Below are 21,856 nucleotides of genomic sequence, written 5' to 3'. Positions count from 1 at the left end.
CGGTCTTCCAGCACCACCCCCATGGCCGGGCCATATTTAAATATTTCTGTCAATGCAAGGATGCAGAAGCTATGGCAAGCTTGGAGAGAAGATTTTCCAGGATGTTACCTGGATTGGAAAATGTCTTGGGAGGCAAGGTTAGGAGAGTTGGGACATTTCTCTTTGGAGTGTAGAAGGATAAGAGGAGACTTAATGGAGGTCTACAAGATTATGAGAAGCATAAATAGGGCAGGAATGTAAACACCAGCAGACATGAGTACAAAATGAGGGAGGGAAGTTTAGAGGAGACATCAGGGATGTTTTTTTTTATGCAGAGAGTTGCGGGTGTCTGGAATGCCTTTCCATGGATGGTGGTGCAGGCTGAAACATTGGGAGCATTTAAGAGATTCTTAGACACATGGATGGAAGAAAAATAGAGGGTTACGGGGTAGGGAGGATTTTCTTTTTTTTTGGTAGGTATATATAGTTTGGCACAACATCGAGGGCCGAAGGTTTTGGGTATTAATGATGTCTCAGTTTGGCAGTGCATGAAACCATGGACAGACACGTCAGCATGGGAATGGGGTAGGGAATTAAAATGGGTTTACACTGGGATATCCCTGCTACTACAGCAGACAGAGGGAACATAGTCGTCAAAGCAATCTTCCTGTCTGCATAAAGTCAGTCTGATATGAAAGAGGCCACAACGGAAACACTAGATGGCCCCTGCAGATGCACAAATGAAGTATTGCTTCATTTGGAAGGATTGTTTGGGGTCCTGAATGGTGGGTGCAAGTGTAGCATTTTCTGTGGAGCGATTGGTGGAAAGGGAGGAGGGATTCACAGAGGGAGAGGTCTCTCCAGAAGGCTCGGAGGGGCAGATGTGTCTGCCATTGGGATCACATTGTAGGTGGAGGATATTGCGGAGGGTATGTTAGATGTGAAGTGGTAAAGTGAGGACAAGGGAAATCCTGTCCTTGTTGCATCTGGGGGCAGAGAGGGTCAGGGCAGATGTGTGGGAAATGGAAGTTATGTGTGTGAGGGCTGAGTCATTGGTGGTAGGAGGACATCTCGGATGATCTCGTATAGAAGACCTTATCCTGGGAGTAGATGCGACAGAGACAGAGTTTTGGGTTTGTAGAAAATGTCTTATCAAGAATTTGTTTCCCAGGATGGAGACAGAGAGATCGAGAAAGGGGAGAGTGTTGCTAGAAATGGTTCAAGTGATTTGAGGTGGGGGTGGAAGTTGGCAGAAAAGCAGATAAAGTTAATGAGTTTATCTGGGATGCATGAAGCAGCACCAAAGTAATCCTCAATGAAGTAGAGGAAGAGTTGAGGATCCTTGTCTGTGTAGGCTTGCAACATGGATTGCTCCACATAACCAACAAAAAGGCAGGCATTGCTGGGGCCCATGTTGCTACCCCTTTCACTTGGAGAGGTGGCATGAGTCAAAGCAGAAGTTATTAAAGTTCTGCCAGCAAGAGGAGGGTGCTGGTGGAGGGGGACTGTTTCAGTCTCTTGTCGAGGAAGAAACTAAGGGCCTTGAGGCTTTTGGTATGGGGGATAAAGATTGAATGTCCATGATAAAGATGTGATGATCAAGTTGGGGAACTGGAAGTTGTTGAGGGCCTTTGAAGTAATGTGGATTTAGGTGGGGGGGGGAGCTAAACTGAGGAGGGGACAAAATGGAATAGAGATAAGCAGATACCAGTTTGGTGGGGCAGGAGCACACGGAAACAATGGGTTGCCAGGACAATTGGGTTTGTGGACCTTGGGTAAGAGGTAGAAGTGAGCATTGCAGCATTTTGAAAGGTTGGAGGCTGTTGAATGGAGATGACCAGAAATGATGAGATAAGCAATAGTACATAAGATGGTGGCTTGATTTTTTTGGTGTGGTTCTGTTCAAGGGTTAGGTAAGAGGAGATGTCAGAGTTCTGTCATCTGGCTTCAGCAGGTAGAGATCATTGTGCCAGACCACAACTGCATCACCCTTGTCAGTGGGTTTGGGATTGGTGTGGAGAGAGTGGAGGACAGAGCATTCTAAGGGGGTGAGATTAGAATAAGTGAGGAGAGTGGTGAAGTCAAGACAGTTGATGACTCAGTGGCATTTGGAAATATCACAATCAAAGCGGGCAGAAGGCTGGGACGAGGTGTCCAAAAGGAGGAAGAAGGTTTAAGGCGGGGGGGTGGGGTTGGTGTGGAGAATCCTGATGGAAGAAGTAAGCATGGAGAGGACAGAAGAAGAGTTTCGATATGGCATGCGCAGCACTTGCTGAGGTGTAGACAAAGGGGAACAAAGGAGAGGCTTCTACTGGGGATGGTAAAGACCAGGCAGGGGTTAGTGTGGGGACCAGTGGAGTGGAGGGTGCCCAGGGCAGGAGGATGAGGTGAATCAGGAGATGGGGGGCAGGGGGATCCAAGGGAAGAAATGGAGGGTTGCAGGTCAGAAGGGGAAGAAGGAGGGATGGGGAGGTCACAGAAGGGAGGAATACTTGAACTTTGACATATGAAGCAACAAGATGTAATAGCACCAAAACCAGTGACTTTGAGCTTGGATTGCAGGGATACTGGCTTCTTTTAATCGTTTTAGGACCACTCTCAGTCCTTTGAAAAGTACCTTATTAATTATTCTTAACAAAGATATTTGTGTTCAGCCTTGGTTAATGCCCTTGGATTTGCAAGGATCAAACCCTGAGTTCTAATCTAATTAATGTTCAACAAAAAATATTCCAACTTTGCTCTCCTTAACCAAGTATTCAAAAGGCTTTGTCATTGTCTTGCACCATTTTAAGCATTAAATGCTGGCTGACCAAATATGCCCAGTACCAAGAATGAATAGTGAGCTACATTGTAAATTGCAAGGATTGTGATAATATTTTGAAGGCAAGTTGAGTTTTGATACCTGACAACAGGTATCATGCAGCTCTAAGAAAGCAAGTGTTAGATATTGAAGCTTTTAATTGTAGCTCTTTGTTAAATCTTGAAAGGTAAAATTGAACCATTGGAAAGGATTGAAGTTTCTAATATGGCTCTCCAAGATCAGGAATTGGGATTGTTCCCCATATCCTTAGAATTTAGATCCTTTACCTTCAAATGAGAGAAAATAAATTGGCACTCACTTTTCCATACTACCACTGTATTCCTGTAATTAAGAGATAATTTACAGCATTTTGTAGTAGAATTTAAAAAATTAATATTTTATTTAAAATTTTTTAGACCATTCATGTAGTCAAACACAAAATTAAAAAATACAAATACATAAGTTGACAAATTTATGCTGCATGATGGTTGTAAGCCAAACCCTCCAACTCCCCCACCCACCCAAAAGACCCCAAAAAAAGTGTGTAAGAAGAGGAAAGAAAGAAAGATAGAGTGGAAAAATAAGAAAGAAAGATTGCTGGAATGTGTCGAAAGCTCCACGGATTTCAATTCATTATTTAACCAGTCTTCTTTGGAGAAGGTTAATATGGACTCCAGGACTTGAAACTCAACGAAAGATTTACACTTGATATCTGTAAATGTGGTCTCCATATTTGCAGAAATGCATCATACTTATTTCTTAGGTTGTACGTAATTTTCTCAAGGGGAACACAGGCATTTCTTCATTCCAGCATGCCATACCTAGATGGGAGTCAGACTTCCAAGTAACTGCAGTACTTTTACTGGCCACTGCCAATGCAATTTTAACAAATTCAACTTAATATTTAGATAATCTCAATTTTGGTCTTATCCCCAGTAAAAACAATTCTGGGGGGAAAAAATTCCCAAATCCACCCAAAAACATGACCAAGTCGAGTGTAAGGAAGTTCCTATATTCTCACCACATCTAAAACATTTATCTGATAAGTCTGACTTTTAACTCATTTAATTTCTGTAGCATGAGATATAACTGATGCAAAAAAATTGTATTGTACAAATCTATACCTTACAATTTATTGATTTTGTCATACTGGTCCTTGCATAAATCAGACCAGTTTTACTCATCAATACTTGCATTTAAGTCTGATTCCCATCTCTGTCTAGACTTAGGGGCTCCCATTTGAAGTAAGAAATACATTGCCAAAGTGAATTTCTTTGTGTCTCCCTTTTGAATCAAAATAAGAATGTTTAAAGAATTCCTGTACTGAAGCCCTGCAGTGAGAAATGTTTCTTACCTATTACAGATGGAAGATGATTGATCACTATATTTGTCGTGTGCGTGGAAATCTAAAGTTACTGGAACAATTGGACATGATTGGAAGAACGAGTGAATTGGCACGACTCTTTGGCATCTTGTTCTACCATGTGCTGACAAGAGGTTCACAGGTTAATGGTTACCTTTCAAATTTGATGCAGAAAATATTGGCTATAACAATTTCCTTATTTAAAAAAAAATCATTCTTAATCCATAAAGTGTCTGCAAACATTTTAAAAGATGTTAAGAAAACACATTGAACATATTCCAATAATGCTTGACTTTCACCATGTTATAATTTCTAGCTAACTAAATTAACAACATATTCCTATATAAAATTAGGAACCAGTTATAATTCTGAGTAAATTCAGATGCTCATGAGTATGGGGTGCAGAATAACTTTTTAATTTTAATAGAGAAATTAATGACACTAACTTGCATGTTAGTTTACACATTTTCCCTAAATTAAACACAACTAGATTTGGATCTGCATAAAACACACATTACATAAAAAGTTGAATAAAGTTATAGAGAATAACTAAAATACAGATTTGGACACGGTCGAATGAGATTTAGTATCTTTAAAGATCTTTGAAATGATTCTGACCAATGTTTAGAAGGCTAAAATAGACTCTAATATTTCTTACCTGGTTCTGTTGGGCTTCTGCACGTATTACATTTTGGCCATTCTTCTTGTACTGTTTGGCCAGTGATGTGGATGTACAGGACAACATTTCAAAATTTGCTCAAAACTGGAAGGTAAACATTGGGGAGGAATAACAATAGCCTTTGAGGTTGGGGGTTTAGATAGTCAAGTTTAATTGCCTTCGGATCAACCCAATTCTTGGTGCCAAACATGCAAATATACAACCAGACATACAGATGGGAGGAGGGAGAAAACTGTGTCCAGGATGTGGTGGATGAATGTCACTTTGCAAATTAGGTTAAAGGCACCTTGATCTTTGGACAGGTTTCATATAATAACAGACAAAACATTTTTTCTGTATAAAATATGCAAACAAATTCGATGTGATTTGTTGTTTTACTTGTTGGAGAATATTTTCAAAAAAATGTATGTGCTGGAAATCTGAAAGAGAAATGGAAAATACCAGAAATGGTTCATCTTTGGAAAGAAAAACAGAATTAATGATCTAGATCAAAAAGCCTTAACCTGAATGGGGAAGGAGAGGACATAAGTTGGTATCGAGCTACAAGGAAAGTGTGGGCTGATGGATAGGTCAGAATGAGTATTTCTGCTCCGATGAAGCCATGGGGATATGCTGTAGGCAAGGTCATCTGACTGACAAGTTAGTAGAGACAGTGAGGGAGGGAATACATTGTTCCTTGTTTAATGAAATGTGAACGGTTAGTGAGAACACAAAACAAAAGAAATGTATGTAAAATACAGAAATGCAAGATGTTGTGGCACCACAGTTAAAACCCGTCCTAACATATTAGATCCTAATAGCAAGGAAGCGAGTTATTTATACATCTGTGCTACAAGGACTTTTTGCTAGAACAGTTTAAACATTTCCTTCTTTTCTGCTTAACATATTATCCCAGTTTTCCACTTACAGAGGTGGTTATTTCTGCCTTGAGTTCTCCAATAGCTTCCCAAGCTCCAACAACTCTAAAACAAAAAAATTAAAATTGACCTAATATCCCTCCTTTATTAAATTTTATGTTTTTAAATACTTAATCAGCTAAATTGTCTTGGCTAGAAGGAACGTGAGGAAGGATCTTGGAAGAAAATTGCGTTCCCTGCCCTGTCCATCTTCATTGTGGCATTAAAGCATCCTCAAATGCCAAAGCTGCTGAAAAGAACAAGAGCTGATTGTTCCACAGTTCAAGTTCACCTATTTTGAATTACCAAATATTTAACAATATCATATATTTGCTCTCTAGTGTTGCTTTCTGTGTAGTGGGGTGTTTGGAAGTAGAGCGACACATATAAGTAAAGCTGTAAATGCTGCAGTTACACTTTGTAATTATTATAAATGAATATGGCTAATTAAACATTTATGTGACTTTTGTAAAATAATTAAAACCATGGAAAGAAATAGGAAATAGCATTATGACTTTTTAAAGAAAAATTAAATACATATATACTGTTTACTACCAATCTGATTGCAAACACTATCATTTCCTAAAGCAGTGGTTTTTCAAACTGTCCCCCTAAACTCACCTTCCACTTTAAGTATTCCCTATGCCATAAGTGCTCTGTGATTAGTAAGGGATGGCTTCAGGTGGTATGTGGGTGGAAAGAAAAAGTTTGAAAATCTCTGTTTTAATCGTACCTCATTGACTCGTTATGTGCACGGTTTCATAACTCCAAAGGAAATGGGCCAATGACAATTTTTCTCAAGCAAAATATTTCAGTAACAATTGGGTGATTCTCAACAATCCCTTACTAATCACAGAGCACTTATGGAATAGTGAGTGCTTAAGGTGGAATGTGTGTTTAGGGGAGCAGTTTGAAAACCACTGCTCTGGAGAGAGAGAGAATTTATTGTCATACACCTAAAGTACAATTTTTGGCTGCCTTCTTGAGGCATCTTCAGTCGATGGGAGTACCTGTGACATGAAAGGCTCCATTTGTCTTGGTGTGAGGACGGAGGCTAAATCACAATTTTTTACTGGAACTTATTCTCATCTTACTTCAAATAATAAAAGCTGGAAGTGTCTGGCCTGGTGCATAGAATCCATTATGCTAATTCTATGTTGATGATAAAGATAAATTTATCTTTGTTAGTTTTGGGAACAAGTTAGTGTCCTTAGTCCAGAATTACCCCACAGAATATTTCTACTTTACCATCGGTTTTACAAGATGGAAACAGGATCCACTTATCCACACTAACTACCTCAGCTCTTCACATTTGCCACCATTTAGCCCATATCCCTCCAAATCCCTCATGTAAATGTTGCAGTTGTACCTGCCTCTGCCACTTCCTCCAGCAGATCGTACCTGCGATAAAGGGCCTTCTCTTGACTCCTTTGAAATCTCTCCCCTCATGCCATAAATCTATGCCTTCTCCCTTACCTTGGGGAAAAAGACCATGACCATTTATCTTATCTATGTCTCATGATATATACCTCAAAAAGGTCACCCTTCAACCTCAAGCACTCCAAGGAGAAAAGTCCCGCCTATCCAGCCATGTCCTTATAACTCAGATAGACAAACAGAATTTATTAAGAAAGGCATTGGCCATATATTATGAGGTCACCTGATGGATGAAAACTGTCATTTGATCTTGATGCTTGTTTGTGAAGTGAATTTTTCATGTACACTACTTTTGGTAGGTGCAATCTTTTTCATTTAAGTTCTAAAATTTAGACTTGCAGCATTTTAGCAGGCCTTTCCAGCCCATGAAGCCATTTGCCACCCCCCTCCCACCCCTCAAAGTACACCAATTAACCTACACACTACATCCATTTTTGAAGGGTGGAAGGAAACTAGAGCACCAGGAGGAAACACACACTGGTTGCAAAGAGAATGTACAAACTCCTTACAGACAGCGCCAGACTTGAACCCGGGTCGCTGGCTCTGTAATAGGGCTGTGCTAACTGCTACACTATCTGCGCTGCCCAGCAACTAGATGTGAAAGGGTGTTGCACTGGTCTACTAAAAGGCGTTCTTCATTGAAATTCCTCCATTACCAGGGAGCATTGAACCCATGAGAATATGTTCAGACTCGGGGATCCACTGAAGGCTTTTAGGAACACTTTTTCTAACTTTGTGCCAGATTACTTAGGAATTGGACCTACATTTACTTTGCATAATAAATATGATGCTGGAGAAACTCTTGAGTTTTTACTTCAACCATGGTGTCTGCAGACTTTAGTGTTTTACTTTAGTCTGCATAGTTCCTTGATCTTGACCCTAGTCTTGTGCATAGTTAGATGCATATTAGAGACAAGCCAAAAAGGAATGGTGAAAGATGTACGTAAGAGAGTGGCATGGTAAGTGTGGCAGTTAGCACGGCGCTGTTACAGCGCCAGCCACTGCGGTTCAAATCCAGCACCGTCTGTAAGGAGTTCGTAATTTCTTGTGTCTGGGTGGGTTTCCTCCTACCCTTCAAAACATACCAGGGTTGTAAGTCATTTGGGTGTAATTGGGTGGCATGGGCTCGTGGGCCAAAAGGGCCCATTACCATGTTGTGTGTCTAAATTTAAATTTAAACTTTATTCAAGCACTTCATTCCAAAGACTCGCACTGTGCACATATTACCTGTCAAGACTCATCAGTGATCAGTCTCCGTCAAATTTAAGGCCTCCCTTCTCTGAGCTCTCAGACTCGGTCTCTTCTTGTAAGTGTTGTTCCTGGGATCCCAACAAAAAGTTCTTCCTTCAATTCTTTCTCCAGAGGTTGGTGGTTTGATTCTAACCCCTTTCATCTACTTCATCCACTCACAGATAGATTATTGATTGACACAGTATCACCTCTATTTTCCACTTCAATGGGCCTAGTTGTTGGTACAGAACCAGTCAATAGTGTGAAATTTATTTCTCCTGACAACTCGTACATTGTCCTGGTGCTGTCATTGTGGGTCTCATGACTAGGCCACATCTCTGGTACCTCTGTCTTAACATGGGACTCACAGTGGAGAAAGGGACATGTTTCCTGAAAAAGGAAGGTGTGGGATATCTTGTCTCAAGATCAGATGCAGTGGAGATGGAGAAACTGAGAAAGCAATGACATCATTGCAAGAAACAAGATGGGCCTAACTTTCAATTAGATAAATGAGGGAGTCAGTGAATTTACTGTCACTGGATAGTTCTGAAATGGAGACAAGAAAACTCCAGAAAGGGTAAAGAGAGGTCACGAGTTTGAGGACAGAGTAAAAGTTGTAGTGAAGTTGATAAAATTAACAAGTTCTGCACGGATGCCCATTATGTCCATGGGTGAATCTTGATAGTGAACATATGAGGCTCTTTCCTTCCAGCTGATTCAGCTTTTGGCTTGTTAATTTTTTTTTAAACTTGCCTTAACCAGAAGTCCCATGGTTAATTTAATCTGGAGTTCAAGCTCAAACATGTCAATATTTTTTCCAAATTTCCTGATATGTTCGTCCACAGTAAGATTAATCAACATATGATTATTTCCTAGGTGTAAGGATTATAGGAATCTATATCCTATTTATGTCATCTACATAAGCAGAATACAAAATGTTAGAATATAACTGGGATTTCCTCAGCTTGTTGTCTTCTCTTGAAACCAATCACACCCGAAACCCCAATCTGGCATCCAACAATGTGCCTTCCAATGCAAGCCATCTTTTTATCTATAAACGAAGTAATCAACCATACTTAACCCTACACCTCCTAGCTTAAAATTCTGAGTCAGTCTAATATCCAGTGGTGAATTTGTTATCTAACTAACTTGGGCCTCTTCTCCTTAAATTCACCAGAATTGGTGGAAAATTTGTTAACACAGTGAAACCTCGTTAGAATGCGATTCGTTAATCTGCGGAATCGCTTATAAGGGTGTCTGGATCCCAAACTGCTAAGGGGCAGGCTGATCTCAGCCAGCCACCCAACTCCCTGTGCCTGACAGCCCCCCCTCCCACTGCCCCTGTCCCCCGGCGTGTGACGTCAGGGCAAGGCCGGCTGCCGCGGGACGTCGGGGCAGGGGCAGCCCTGACATCCTGCGCCGGCCACTCCTGCATCTGTTCCGCGACTCAGCTGTAGCGCAGCATGAAATCTTGGACCCCAACTACCGCTTTCTAACGAGGTTTTACTGTACTACTTCTTAACATCTTAAGTAAATTAAGTGTGTTGATACGTTAATAGGAGTAATATTCAATAGACTAGAAACTCTGTTACTGTCATTCCTTCACCCAAGTCTGCCTAGGAGATTCAAAATAGAATATTTGCAATTAACTAGCATCATAAATCCTTGCCTGCAGCTGTTTAACAAAAAAATCAATCTCTGAGAACTGAATAAATCAAGAGTTTTACAGCACAGAATCAGGCCCTTGGATCAACTTGGCCATGCCAACCAAGTGATGAAATTCAGGTTTGAATCAAAACTAAAAAAATGTGGCTCATTTCAATTTAAACTGGACAAAATAAAAGCAAGTTTCTTACTGTAACCAAATTAAGACATGCATGCATTTGGTAACTTCCAAATGTTGGCTCCAAGTGAAAGCCCTCTATCCCTCTGCTCGAGGATAGTTGATTTAACCCTCTGATTATCACACCATGATGGTGTGATGCTGCTGTAGTTCTCTTTACTTTTAAATTTAGACATGCAGCACAGTAACAGGCCCTTCCAGCTCGTGTGCCTATGCCGCCCAAGTACACCCAGTTGACCAAGAACCCCACTATGATTTGAAGGGTGACAGGAAACTGGAGCACCTGGAGGAAACCCATGCAGACATTCACAAACTCCAGATTCGAACCACGTGGTTGGCATTGTAATAGTGTTGCGCTACACTAACCGTGCTGCTTATACGTTTTGGCAGACATCTCAAAAATTATTCGATCATCCGTCAGAAATAGCTGATATAAAGTGGACGTACAAAAGACTGAGCCCACAATCAGTGTGCTCAGATTGCTCTTGCCATGCACCTGCGGCCACTCATGGTTTAGGTTAACCTAAAGTATATCACCCCAGAGAAAAGAGATTATCAGCACAGCCAGGACAAGGAGAAAGGCAAGCAAATACTGATTAACAAAATAATTTTTGTGTTCTGTTGACATGTGTTCCTGTTTTCGCAGTATCGTGTGGAATCAATGATGTTGCGTTTTGCCAAACCAATGAACTATATTGCAATAACTCCCAGCGTCCAGCAGCGATCTCGCATGAGGGCTCCCCAGTGCATACCTCTCGTAATGGAGCCTGAATCTCGCTTCTACAGCAACTCAGTCCTGGTTTTGGATTTCCAGTCCTTGTACCCTTCTATCATCATAGCGTACAACTATTGTTATTCCACGTGCCTGGGCAACATTGACTACCTTGGGAAGTAAGATATTTCCCTTTCAGTTACGTATCCACACAGTGACTGCTGTGACCAATTTTAATGGGGTCGAATTGAGCTTTGTTCAAATAAATTAGGCCAAAGATGGGCTTTTGATCAGCATATATTTTATTCCACATTGAATTGTAATTTCCTGCCAGTACTGCAGCTATCTTCATACTAGAATTCGATTAAGTCATTAAAGAAAGTAGAAGACTACAGCACAAGATCCATTTTCCAGATCGAGTAAGAGTTGTACTTTAAATCTATAATGCAACCATTCTAAAGAAGCAGAATGAATTTTTTTTAGACGTACATGCATGGAAACAGGCCATTTTGGCCCACAAGGCCGTGCCGCCCAATTACACCCAATTTACCTACAACTCTGGTATATTTTGAATGGTCCGGAGCCCCTGGAGGAATCCCACGCAGACACGGGGAGAATGTATGAACTCCTTACAGACGGCACAGGATTCAAACCCCGGTCCTGATCACTGGCGCTGCAACGGCATTGCATTAACTACTACGCCAACATAGCAAAGCTTTGCTGTGCACTCAAAGTATATCTCAATTAAAATCATTGATTTTTCGGCACAGGCTAGAAGGACCGAATGGCCTGTTTCTGCACTGTAATGTTCTATGGTAAAATAGTTTGGAATGTGAATTGGCAGCTATAGTGGCCAAAGTAGAAAAAATTACTCTATTTTCAAACAATTAAGAAATATTTTCTAATTTTCCTTCACCATTAAGTTATCAATGATTGTTTATATTCTGTGGGAACCTGCAGGTCGTCACAAAAGTATCAACCAGCGATGCTCACATCTGGAACTTGAGGGAAGTCCAGCTTGAATACATTCTGTGACTTTTGTTTATGTTTTAGAATTAGTGGAAAGAGAGAGGTGCTTGAAAAGAAACGATTACCTCATTGTGTAGCTCTTTCTCTCCCTATCCCTCTTTTAGCTGCCAGAAGGATTACAAGGCACAGACATGAACTATAAATCAGTGTTTTTTTTTTAATTTTATCAGAGAAGAAGAGTTTAAATTTGGCTGCACTTCCCAGAGAGTGCCTCCAAAATTACTTCACCAGCTGTGGAGTGATATCACCATATCACCAAATGGGGTGGCCTTTGTTAAGGTATGAATAAAACCCTTATCATGGATCATATTAAAAGTAAAAGATATTTTTATATCTCCCTTATTGGGAGAGTTATAAATGAATTTGTGAATGTACAGTGAAATAAAACCAAACTGTAAGCCTGATCTCAGCCAAGGGGAATCTCATTTGAACAGAAGGTTTGTGGCCCACATTTACCAAAAGCGACTCAACAAATATCTCATGTTTATGCATTGATTTTAATTTTAAATAAAGCTGTTTGTACTGGATGTTTCATTGTGCTGTCTTGAGCCTTTCCCTATGCCACATATCATTGAAAAAGGGTTAAATTACTCTGATATTTGCAGGGAAAGACTGATGTGACTCAACTTAGCACAAGGTTCCATTGTACCACATAAGAGGTGGGCTGGGGGGGGAAAAAACCTCTGCAGCCAAAAGAGATTTGCTTTGTTAATTTGGGAAAGGTCGGGCAACCTGCAGTTTTGCCTCTGGAAGAAAGCTTCTGTGTGACCTGATCAAACTTTCCAAAATTATAAAAGGTCAGTGAGGGGGTGACCTGATAGATGTGTACGAGATGATGAGAGGCATTGGTTGCCTGAATAGCCAGAGGCTTGTTCCCAGGGCTGAAATGGCTAACTTGAGAGACCATAGATTTAAAGTACTTGGGAGTAAATAGAGGAGGAATGTTATGGATTAGTTCTTCACACAGAGAGTGTTGGGTTCATGGAATGCGCTGCTTGCAACAGTGCTGGAGGCCGGGACCTCAGGGTCTTTTAAGAGACTATTATATAGGTACCTAGAATAAGAAAAATGGAAGGTTAAGCAGTCGGGGAAATTCTAGGCAGTTGGTAGGGTGGGTTATTAGGTCAGCACAGCGCTGTGGGATGAAAATCCTGAACTGTGCTGTAGATTTCTATGTTCTACATTCTATTATATGCAGCTTAGCCTGATTAAATCTAGAGGTGGTATTTCTGTTTAATGAGCTGGGGGGAGTAAAGATAATACATTTGATAAGAAGTTTAACAGATCCTATACCAAGAGAGTGATTAGAATATGGAATTAAAGCAGATGAGGTAAAGGACAGCTGGGAAATTAGATGAGGAGAAAAAAAGGTTGTAGGCAGGCAGGTGGAATTGGACATGGATGGAGGCTCATTTTGGGGAGAACTGCAAAATTTCAGGCAAAGGAATACTTCTGGAACGTTGAAACGCAGAAGGTTCCAGATGCCAGAACTCTGAATTAAAACAAAATGTTGGAAATCCTCAGCAGGACAGACAGCATGTGTGGAGAGAGAAGCAGTTAATTTTTCAGATCACCTTGACCTTTCATACAAAGTCGTCAACCCGAAACATGACGTCTGTTCCCACCTCCAGATGCTGTCAGTATTTTCAACATTTTGTGTTCTTGCATTTGGTAAGGAATTTGAATTTTCTTATAGATTGATTAGAATTTTTCTTCACGATTATTTGTTTTAACGTGTTGATATTGTGATTGTAGCCCTCTGTGCGAAAAGGTGTATTACCGAACATGCTGGATGAGATACTAAGGACAAGAATAATGGTGAAGCAGACCATGAAGGACAACAAGAAAGACAAAGCTCTCACAAAATTGCTTCATGCTCGACAGTTGGGTCTGAAACTCATTGCCAACTTTACTTACGGTTACACAGCTGCTAGCTTTTCTGGAAGAATGCCGTGCGTTGAGGTATTCAAAATACACATTTCAAACAAGTGAAAATGTCCTTAACTTGCTCATCCCAGCTGCCTTGTATTTAAAAAACACAATCAAAGCATTATTTTATGACCAGTGCATTACAAATTCTCAATGTCTTTATTTGAACCAAATGACCATTCAGTAAGATCATCTGGTCCAATCTAGTCCTCGACACTGCTTTCCCACTGCCTCCCCATACTCCTTGGCTCCCTTTGTAATTCAAGTATCTGTAAGACTTTACCTTGAACATATTCATTGACTTTGCCCTCTGGGGTAGTAGAGCATCAACAGCGTAGCTACTAGGGCTGCTGCCTCATGGCTCCAATGACTCCGAGGCTCTCTCTGGATCTTGCACGTTCTTCCTGTTCCCAAATTGATTTCCTCTGATTGCCCCAGTTTCTGCTGCAGCCCAAAGGCTGGTTGGAAGGCTGATGGGTCACTATAAATTGTCCTTGGGCATAAATGAGTGGTAGAATCTGTTGTGATTCTTTTTTGTCTCATAAAGGTTCACATTGGGGTGAGCTTCTGGAATGAGAAATTGTATTTACACTGGAGGGCAGAAAAGTAATTTTTCTGGTTTTTTTTAGATTGGTGACAGCATTGTTCTGAAGGCCAGAGAAACCCTTGAGCGAGCAATAAAGTTGGTTAATGAGACGAAGAAGTGGGGAGCTCGTGTTGTGTATGGGGATACTGACAGGTATCAGCTCTTAAGTGACTATTTAATGGCAATGTTATATGGCTTCTGTGTCGAGGCTTTGAATGTGCCAATGAGAAACATAAGACAGAGGAGCAGGAATAGACTATTCAGCCCATCGAGCCTGCCCTGCCATTCAATCGTGACCTGATCCATTTTTCCACTCAGCCCCACATGACAAAAGTGGTCTGGAAGTATATTTCATGCTCCATTCAGACAAAGTGGTCACTTGATATGTAATGCATCTGTTCCTTTATAATTGTATCAAGCATTATACCTCTTTCATTATTCTGAATCGTGTCCTGTCTTCATGACAGTTTATTTCACTCCAATAAATAGTTTGTGTTTTCTGTGTTGGCCAAGTATTACCATAACTTTGAGCAATTTAATCCCTTCTTGCATTCAAAAAAAAACTCAAAAAGGAAAATCATAAATGCTGATATAAAAGTAATTGGAAATGAGATGGAATAATATGTTGGAGAACCCCACACACGTGGCTAATAAAAGAGGCAAGTTGACATAAATATGTAGTTGTGATTTGGAATGTATTCCCCTGTTCTGCAGCATGTTTATACTACTGAAAGGAGCCACAAAGGAGCAAGCCTTTCGAATTGGAGAAGAAATTGCCGATGCTGTAACTGCCACAAATCCAAAACCTGTGAAACTGAAATTTGAAAAGGTAAGGTACCACCTTTCATTAGGGAAGGGAGAGTACAAACCTTTCTCCAGAACGCTTGCTAAGCAAGTTAACACTCTATATTGCATGTAATGTAATGTACTGATGTAATTTTCAAGCTACTTGGGAGGCAGAGAATTGAACTGTTTGAGCTTCTTACTATTTGATAGATACACTGTGATGGTTCTTACACATTCACGAAACAAATTGTGGCTGTTAATAGTTTAACTTTTTCCAAGGATCCTATAAAAATTAATGTTATATTACATGTATGTGGCCTCAATCAGGTGTAAATGGTGAAAAACTTGGCATTCTTCACATTGAGAATATGTCAAGAAATGTAGATAAGTTGTTTTAATTGTGTTAAATCAATCATATTTGTTTGTGATACTTTGATAAGTATAAAGTTGGACCCTAAATATCATGGAGCCCCTTTTTCTTTTCTCATTTTAATAGGTTTATTTACCATGTGTCTTACAATCAAAGAAGAGGTATGTTGGTTATATGTATGAGAGTTTAGACCAGAAAGATCCTGTTTTTGATGCCAAGGGAATTGAAACAGTGCGGCGAGACTCCTGTTCTGCTGTTTCTAAGGTATGAATTGCATATTTTCAGTCTCCATCTAATTTCCCCTCTATCAATTGGATAAGTAAATGGCAAGTTTACAGCATTATTTTGGAATCAACAATATTAAGATTTTGATTTTAGTCAACTGAGAATAGTTCTCATTGCTTCCATTTCTGGTGGTAAAACACCGTGGCAAAAGTAAATTCTTCTTGTAGCACATAATTGTTAAATTATGACTAGAGGCCTGTGTCAAGTGGAAGGATTGTTGTTTGTCATCTATATCAATGATCTTGACGATAATGTAAATTGAACCTCAGTGCAGCATAAATCTGGGGTAGGTGGGATAAGATAGATCTATGGTGGCATGCCATGAGGCAGGCGAGCCGGCCCCGCTTGTAATCCATGCAGTGGGGCAGCTGGCCAAAATGGCGCCGTCAGGGGTTTCCCCTTCTTCTCAGCACCTTGCTCAGAAGCCCGCGCTGGGGGACCACTTGACGCCCGAGTGACGTTGGCGCCCCCCCACCCCCCCAGCGTGGTTCTCAGCCAGGTCCAGGGTGGGAGTATAAGTCCAGCCAGCAATAAACCAGTTTTCTGCTCACTGAGCCGGTTGTGTGTGTTCTTTCAGTACCAGTGTAGCTGCCGCTACAATTGGTGACCCCGACTGGTTCAAAGGTCTTTGAACCCAACATGAGTGAACCTGGGATCAGTGCTATAGCCGTCAAGTTGCCTGAGTTCTGGGTTCAGGAGCTGGAGACCTGGTTCGGCCACGCGGAGGATCAGTTTCACCTCCGCCAGATTTCGTCCAACATGACTAAATTCTACCATGTGGTCGCCGCCCTGGACCAGGCCACCACCAAACGTGTGCTGCACCTCGTTCAGCACCTGCCCGCCAAAGACAAATACGGGACCATCAAGCGAGTGCTCACCGGATCCCTCGGACTATCCAGGCGTCAGCGTGCCGCTCGGATTCTGCACCTCGATGCCTTGGGGGACAGGTCCCTGGTGGAGCTGATGGACGAGATGCTCGCACTCATGGGTGATTACACCAACTGCCCACTCTTTGAGCGAATTTTCCTCGACCATCTGCCCGACGACATCCAACTGTTTCTGGCCCAAGAGAGCTTTACCTATCAGAGGAAGATTGCTCAGAAGCCCCAAGAGCTATGGCTCGAGCGATTCCCGGAGGGCTCGGCGGTCCAGCAGGTCATGAGGCATGGGCATGACCACGCCAAACCTGCCCCTAGCGCTGCGGTAGAACATCTGGCCACTTCAGGGGCCACCAAGAGCATAACCAGGGGCATGGCAACCGCTCCGGACCTCTGTTTCTACCACCAGTGCTGGGGAGCCAAGACTTGGAAGTGTCATCAGCCCTGCTCATTCCAGGGAAATGAGCAGGCTGGCTGCTGTTAATGGCTGCGGCGGCTAGCCAAGGTCACAGCTTCCTCTACCTGCAGGACTCAGTTAGTGGCTGGCGCTTCCTCATCGACACTGGGGACCAGATCAGCATCATCCTGGCCAAGGCCAACAAGTCCAGGAACCGACCTTGAGGACCTCCCCTCCATGCGGCCAATGCAACAGAGATCTGGACGTATGGGAACAAGACAGTCCACTTCCAGACAGTCCACTTCCAGATCGGCTGGCGAAAATTCTCGTGGAGGTTCACCATCTCGTCCCTTCCAACCGTCATCCTGGGTGTCTACTTCCTCCTCGCCCATGGCCTCCTGGTGGACATTTGAGGTAGGCACCCGAACTTTCCAGGACGTTCGCCTCGACACCTCCCGCACAGAGCAGCCGCAGATGGCCACGATTAGCATGCCCAGAGACGAGTTCCTGCAAATCCTGGATGAGTTCCCGGCCCTCCTCAGGCCACAGTTCTCCACTGCCTCACCGCGCCACGAGGTGTTCCATCACATCCCCACCCAGGGTCCAGCGGTTCACGCCAAGGCATGCTGCTCCCGACTGACAAGCTCCAGGTGGCGAAGGAAGAGTTTTCGCATCTACTGGAGCAGGGGATTATTCGGCACTCCAACAGCCCGTGGGCCTCGCCGCTCCACCTGGTCCCCAAAGCCTCCGGCGGCTGACGACCCTGCGGAGACTATCAACAGTTCAACAAGGCAACAGTTCCTGACCATTAACCCATCCCTCACATCCAGGTCTTTACGCCCAACCTGCATGGTCCAAGGTTGACCTGGTGCACCCTGAGGACATACCCAAGTTGGCCATCATCACCCACTTCAGCTTGTTCGAATTCCTTCACATGCCATTCGGGCTAAAGAACGCCGCTCAGACCTTCAAGCGTCTCATGGGCTCAGTGGGCAGGACCTGGATTTCGTCTTCATTTACTTGAACTACATCCTCATTGCCAGCAGGGATCAGGCGCAATACAAGGCCCATCTGCGCGCCATCTTCTCCTGGCTGGCTGACTTTGGCCTCACCATCAACCCAGCCAAGTGCCAATTCGGGGAAGAATCCATGCAATTCCTGGGCCATATCATCACGGCCGAAGGAACCACACCCACCACTACGAAGGTCGCCGCTATCAAGGAGTTCCCACGCCCGGACAACCTCAATGGGCTGCAGGAGTTCGCGGGTATGGTGAACTTCTATAACCGATTCATCCCAAGAGCCGCGCACATCATGCAGCCGCTATTTGCCCTCATCATAGCCAAGCACAAAATGCTCACCTGGACCCCAGAGGCCTGCAGTGCATTCGAGGGCTCCAAGGACGCCCTCGCGAAGGCTACCATGCTCGCCCGCCCAAGCACAGACCTGCACATGGCGCTCTCTGTCGATGCCTCTGCGCCGTCCTGGAGCAGCAGTTGAATGGACAATGGAAGCCGCTGGCGTTCTTCAACCGGCTTCTCCGCCCACCAGAGCGCAAGTATAGCACCTTCGACCATGAGTTACTGGGCATGTACCTGGTGGTGCAGCATTTCCGCTATTTCTTGGAGGGGAGGACTTTTACCATCTTCACTGACCATAAACCCCTCACTCAGGCGCTCGCGATGGCAAAGGATCCCTGATCGGCCTGCCAGCAGCGTCACCTCTTCTTCGTGTCAGAGTTTTATCACCTACATTTGGCACAAGGCGGGGAAGGATGAAGTGGTCACCGAAGCACTCTCATGACCAGCCATCTGCGCGCTGACACCCAGCCTCGACTTCGACCAGTTTGCCCGGGACCAGAAGTCCGACGAGGAGACATGAGCCTTCAGGACTCCCGTCACAGGCCTGCGGTTTCGAGACCTCCCAACTCCTAGTGGTGAAGGCATCATCCTGTGTGATGTCTCCATGGGCACCCCACGGCCAGTGGTTCCCCAGCAGTGGCGCAGGCAAGTCTTCCATCACATCCACGACCTTTTGCACCCATCCATCAGGTCCACGGTCTGTATGGTGACAGAGCGGTTTGTCTGGCATGGGCTGCGGAAGCAGATCGCGGGCTGGGCCAGAACATGCACCCATTGCCAGATGTCCAAAGTGCACAGGCACACCAGGGCGCCCGTGCAAGAGTTCGAGCACATCCGGGAACAGTTCAGCCACATTCACGTGGACAAAGTCAGGCCCTTACCAGTTTCCCGGGGCAACCATTACCTGTTCACGGTGGGAGACCGCACCATTCGTTGGCCCAAGGCGATCCCGATGCCGGAAGCCTCCTCGAACTCTTGATCCCGAGCGCAGTTGCACGGTTGGGTCGCCAGGTTCGGCGTTCCGAATCACCTCACCAGCGATCGGGGCGCCCAGTTCACCTCTGGGCACAGCTTGCCAACATGTTGGAGATAGAGCTACACCGCACCACAGCCTATCACTCGTAGGCCAATGGGCTGATCGAGCATCTGCACTGCCACCTTACGTCAACACTTATGGCCCGGCTCACCGGTCCCGACTGGGTGGACGAACTGGCTTGGGGGCTCCTGGGCATCTGCCCCATACCCAAGGAGGATCTGCATGCATCATCAGCTGAGCTGGTCTACATTGCACCGCTGGCACTGCCCAGTGAGTTCATCAATGCGCCTCACAATCCCCAGTGGTTGCCGCATGAGCTACTTCCCCACTTCCTGACCCACTTGGACTCCTTCACACCCCCACCGCCGCCCATACACGGCACACGCCGTGAGCTGCACTCCGCAGAGTACGTTTTTATTTGGCAGGGCCCGCCCGCGGTACCTCTGCAGAGGGCCCGTACAGGGTTGTCCAGCGTTCAGGGTCTACGTTCACGCTAGACATCAGCGGCAGGCGGGAGCTGTTTACTGTGGACAGGCTGAAGCCAGCTCACCTCGACCACACCAAACCAGTGATTGTGGCCCAGCCCAAGAAGCGAGGCTACCCAGCTAAAAAGGACATTGCCGCCGGTTGTGGGGGGTGGCTGTGTGGCGGCATGCCACTAGGCAGACGAACCGACCCTGCTTGTAATCCACGCGGTGGGGCAGCCGGCCAAAATGGTGCCGTCGGGGGTTTCCCCTTCTTCTCAGCATCAGGTTCAGAAGCCCGTGCTGGGGGACCACGTGACACCCGAGTGACGTGGTTCTCAGCCAGGTCCGGGCTGGGAGTACAAGTCCAGCATTGCAGCCATCAATATCAATAAACCAGTTTTCTGCTCACTGAGCTCAACCCGTCTGGTTGTGTGTTCTTTCAGTAGCAGTGTAGCTGCCGTGACAGATCCTTCAATTTACTTACCTCTTGATGCAAGAGTTCCATTCAGCTGACACTCTGGTTACTGGGATTTGTATTGCCATGTCGAGTTAATACAGTTTTGGGCAAACCCAAACAAGTAAGAAATTGGAATGGTGCCAAGAGATGAGCTGCTCTGCATATCTACCGATGTGACAGCTGTGGTTGAACAAACAGTTTCTGTTCCATCTTGCCAATCTTTTAACAAGGTTTTGATTCAGTAAACTTAAGAAATGTTCGTTTGCTTTCAAAAAGGGGGAAATTTTAAATTGATTCAGAGCTATAATTAATTGCTTAGCTTAAATGTTATTTCTGATAATAAGGTGTCAGGGATGTTCTTGGAGTTTTATATTAAATGTATGCCTTGCCTGCGTTGAGAATCACAGTCGAGTCTGCCTGCTGTTTCAGTTGTGAACTTTTCTACAGATTTTAGAGCGCTCAATAAAGTTACTATTTGAGATGAGAGATATCAGCCAAATCAAGCAGTATGTTCAGAGGCAGTGCATAAAGATATTGGAAGGGAAGGCCAGCATGCAGGATCTGACTTTCGCCAAAGAGTATCGGGGCAGTGGTGCATACCGCCCAGGAGCATGTGTTCCTGCTCTAGAGCTCACCCGGTAAGTCTTGTTATAACCACATAACAATTTACAGTATGAAAACAGGCCATATTGGCCCTTCTAGTCCACATGGGTTTACACTCCACTAGTTCCACCTACCCACTCCCATGCCCATAACCCTCCAATCCCCTCACACCCATGTACTCATCCAACCTCCTGTTAAATGACAGAATTGACCCTGCTGCAACTACCTCTTCCAGAAGGTCATTCCACTCAGCCACCACTCTCTGAATGAAGAAGTATCCTCTTATATTACTCCTTAAGTTTTGCCTCCTAACCCTTGACTTATGACCCTTTGTTCAATCTCCCCTACCCTCAGGGGAAAGAGCCTATTCACATCTACTCTATCTATTCCCTTCATAATTTTAAATACCTCTATCAAATCCCCTCTCAACCTTCTACGCTCCAAATGAATAAAGTTCCAATCTACTCAATCTTTCTCCGTATTCAAGATACTGCAATCCAGGCAACATTTTTGTAAACCTTCTTTGCACCCTCTCTACCTTATTTATATCCTTCCTATAATATGGAGACCAGAACTGCACACAATTCTCCAAACTTGGCCTCACCAATGCTCTGGTTCTGTCAAGTGCAGTGAATTGCCACTGTGAATTAAACCAATGCAGTCAAAGTCCAAAAATCCAGATGCCAGAAATCTGGATCGCCTGAGAATCCTGACTTCTCGAAAACTTTCTGCT

General features: G+C 43.9%; 1 protein-coding gene across 2 annotated transcripts in view; it reads left to right on the top strand.

Moving 5' to 3' along the window:
* rev3l (REV3 like, DNA directed polymerase zeta catalytic subunit) overlaps positions 1-21,856 on the top strand; it is a 262,433-nt gene that overhangs the window by 211,209 nt on the left and 29,368 nt on the right. For both annotated transcript variants that reach the window (XM_069887629.1, XM_069887630.1), the window contains 8 exons: positions 4,143-4,284; positions 10,874-11,118; positions 12,139-12,247; positions 13,724-13,930; positions 14,527-14,636; positions 15,198-15,312; positions 15,766-15,903; positions 20,968-21,158. In XM_069887629.1, coding sequence (XP_069743730.1) covers positions 4,143-4,284; positions 10,874-11,118; positions 12,139-12,247; positions 13,724-13,930; positions 14,527-14,636; positions 15,198-15,312; positions 15,766-15,903; positions 20,968-21,158 — 1,257 coding nt within the window. The remainder of the gene's footprint in view (positions 1-4,142; positions 4,285-10,873; positions 11,119-12,138; positions 12,248-13,723; positions 13,931-14,526; positions 14,637-15,197; positions 15,313-15,765; positions 15,904-20,967; positions 21,159-21,856) is intronic.

This window comes from Narcine bancroftii, chromosome 6, assembly GCF_036971445.1.
Source record: "Narcine bancroftii isolate sNarBan1 chromosome 6, sNarBan1.hap1, whole genome shotgun sequence".
Taxonomy (NCBI): Eukaryota; Metazoa; Chordata; class Chondrichthyes; order Torpediniformes; family Narcinidae; genus Narcine; species Narcine bancroftii.
The sequence above is the reverse complement of the archived record's forward strand: the minus strand, read 5'-3'. Positions and strand labels throughout refer to the sequence as shown.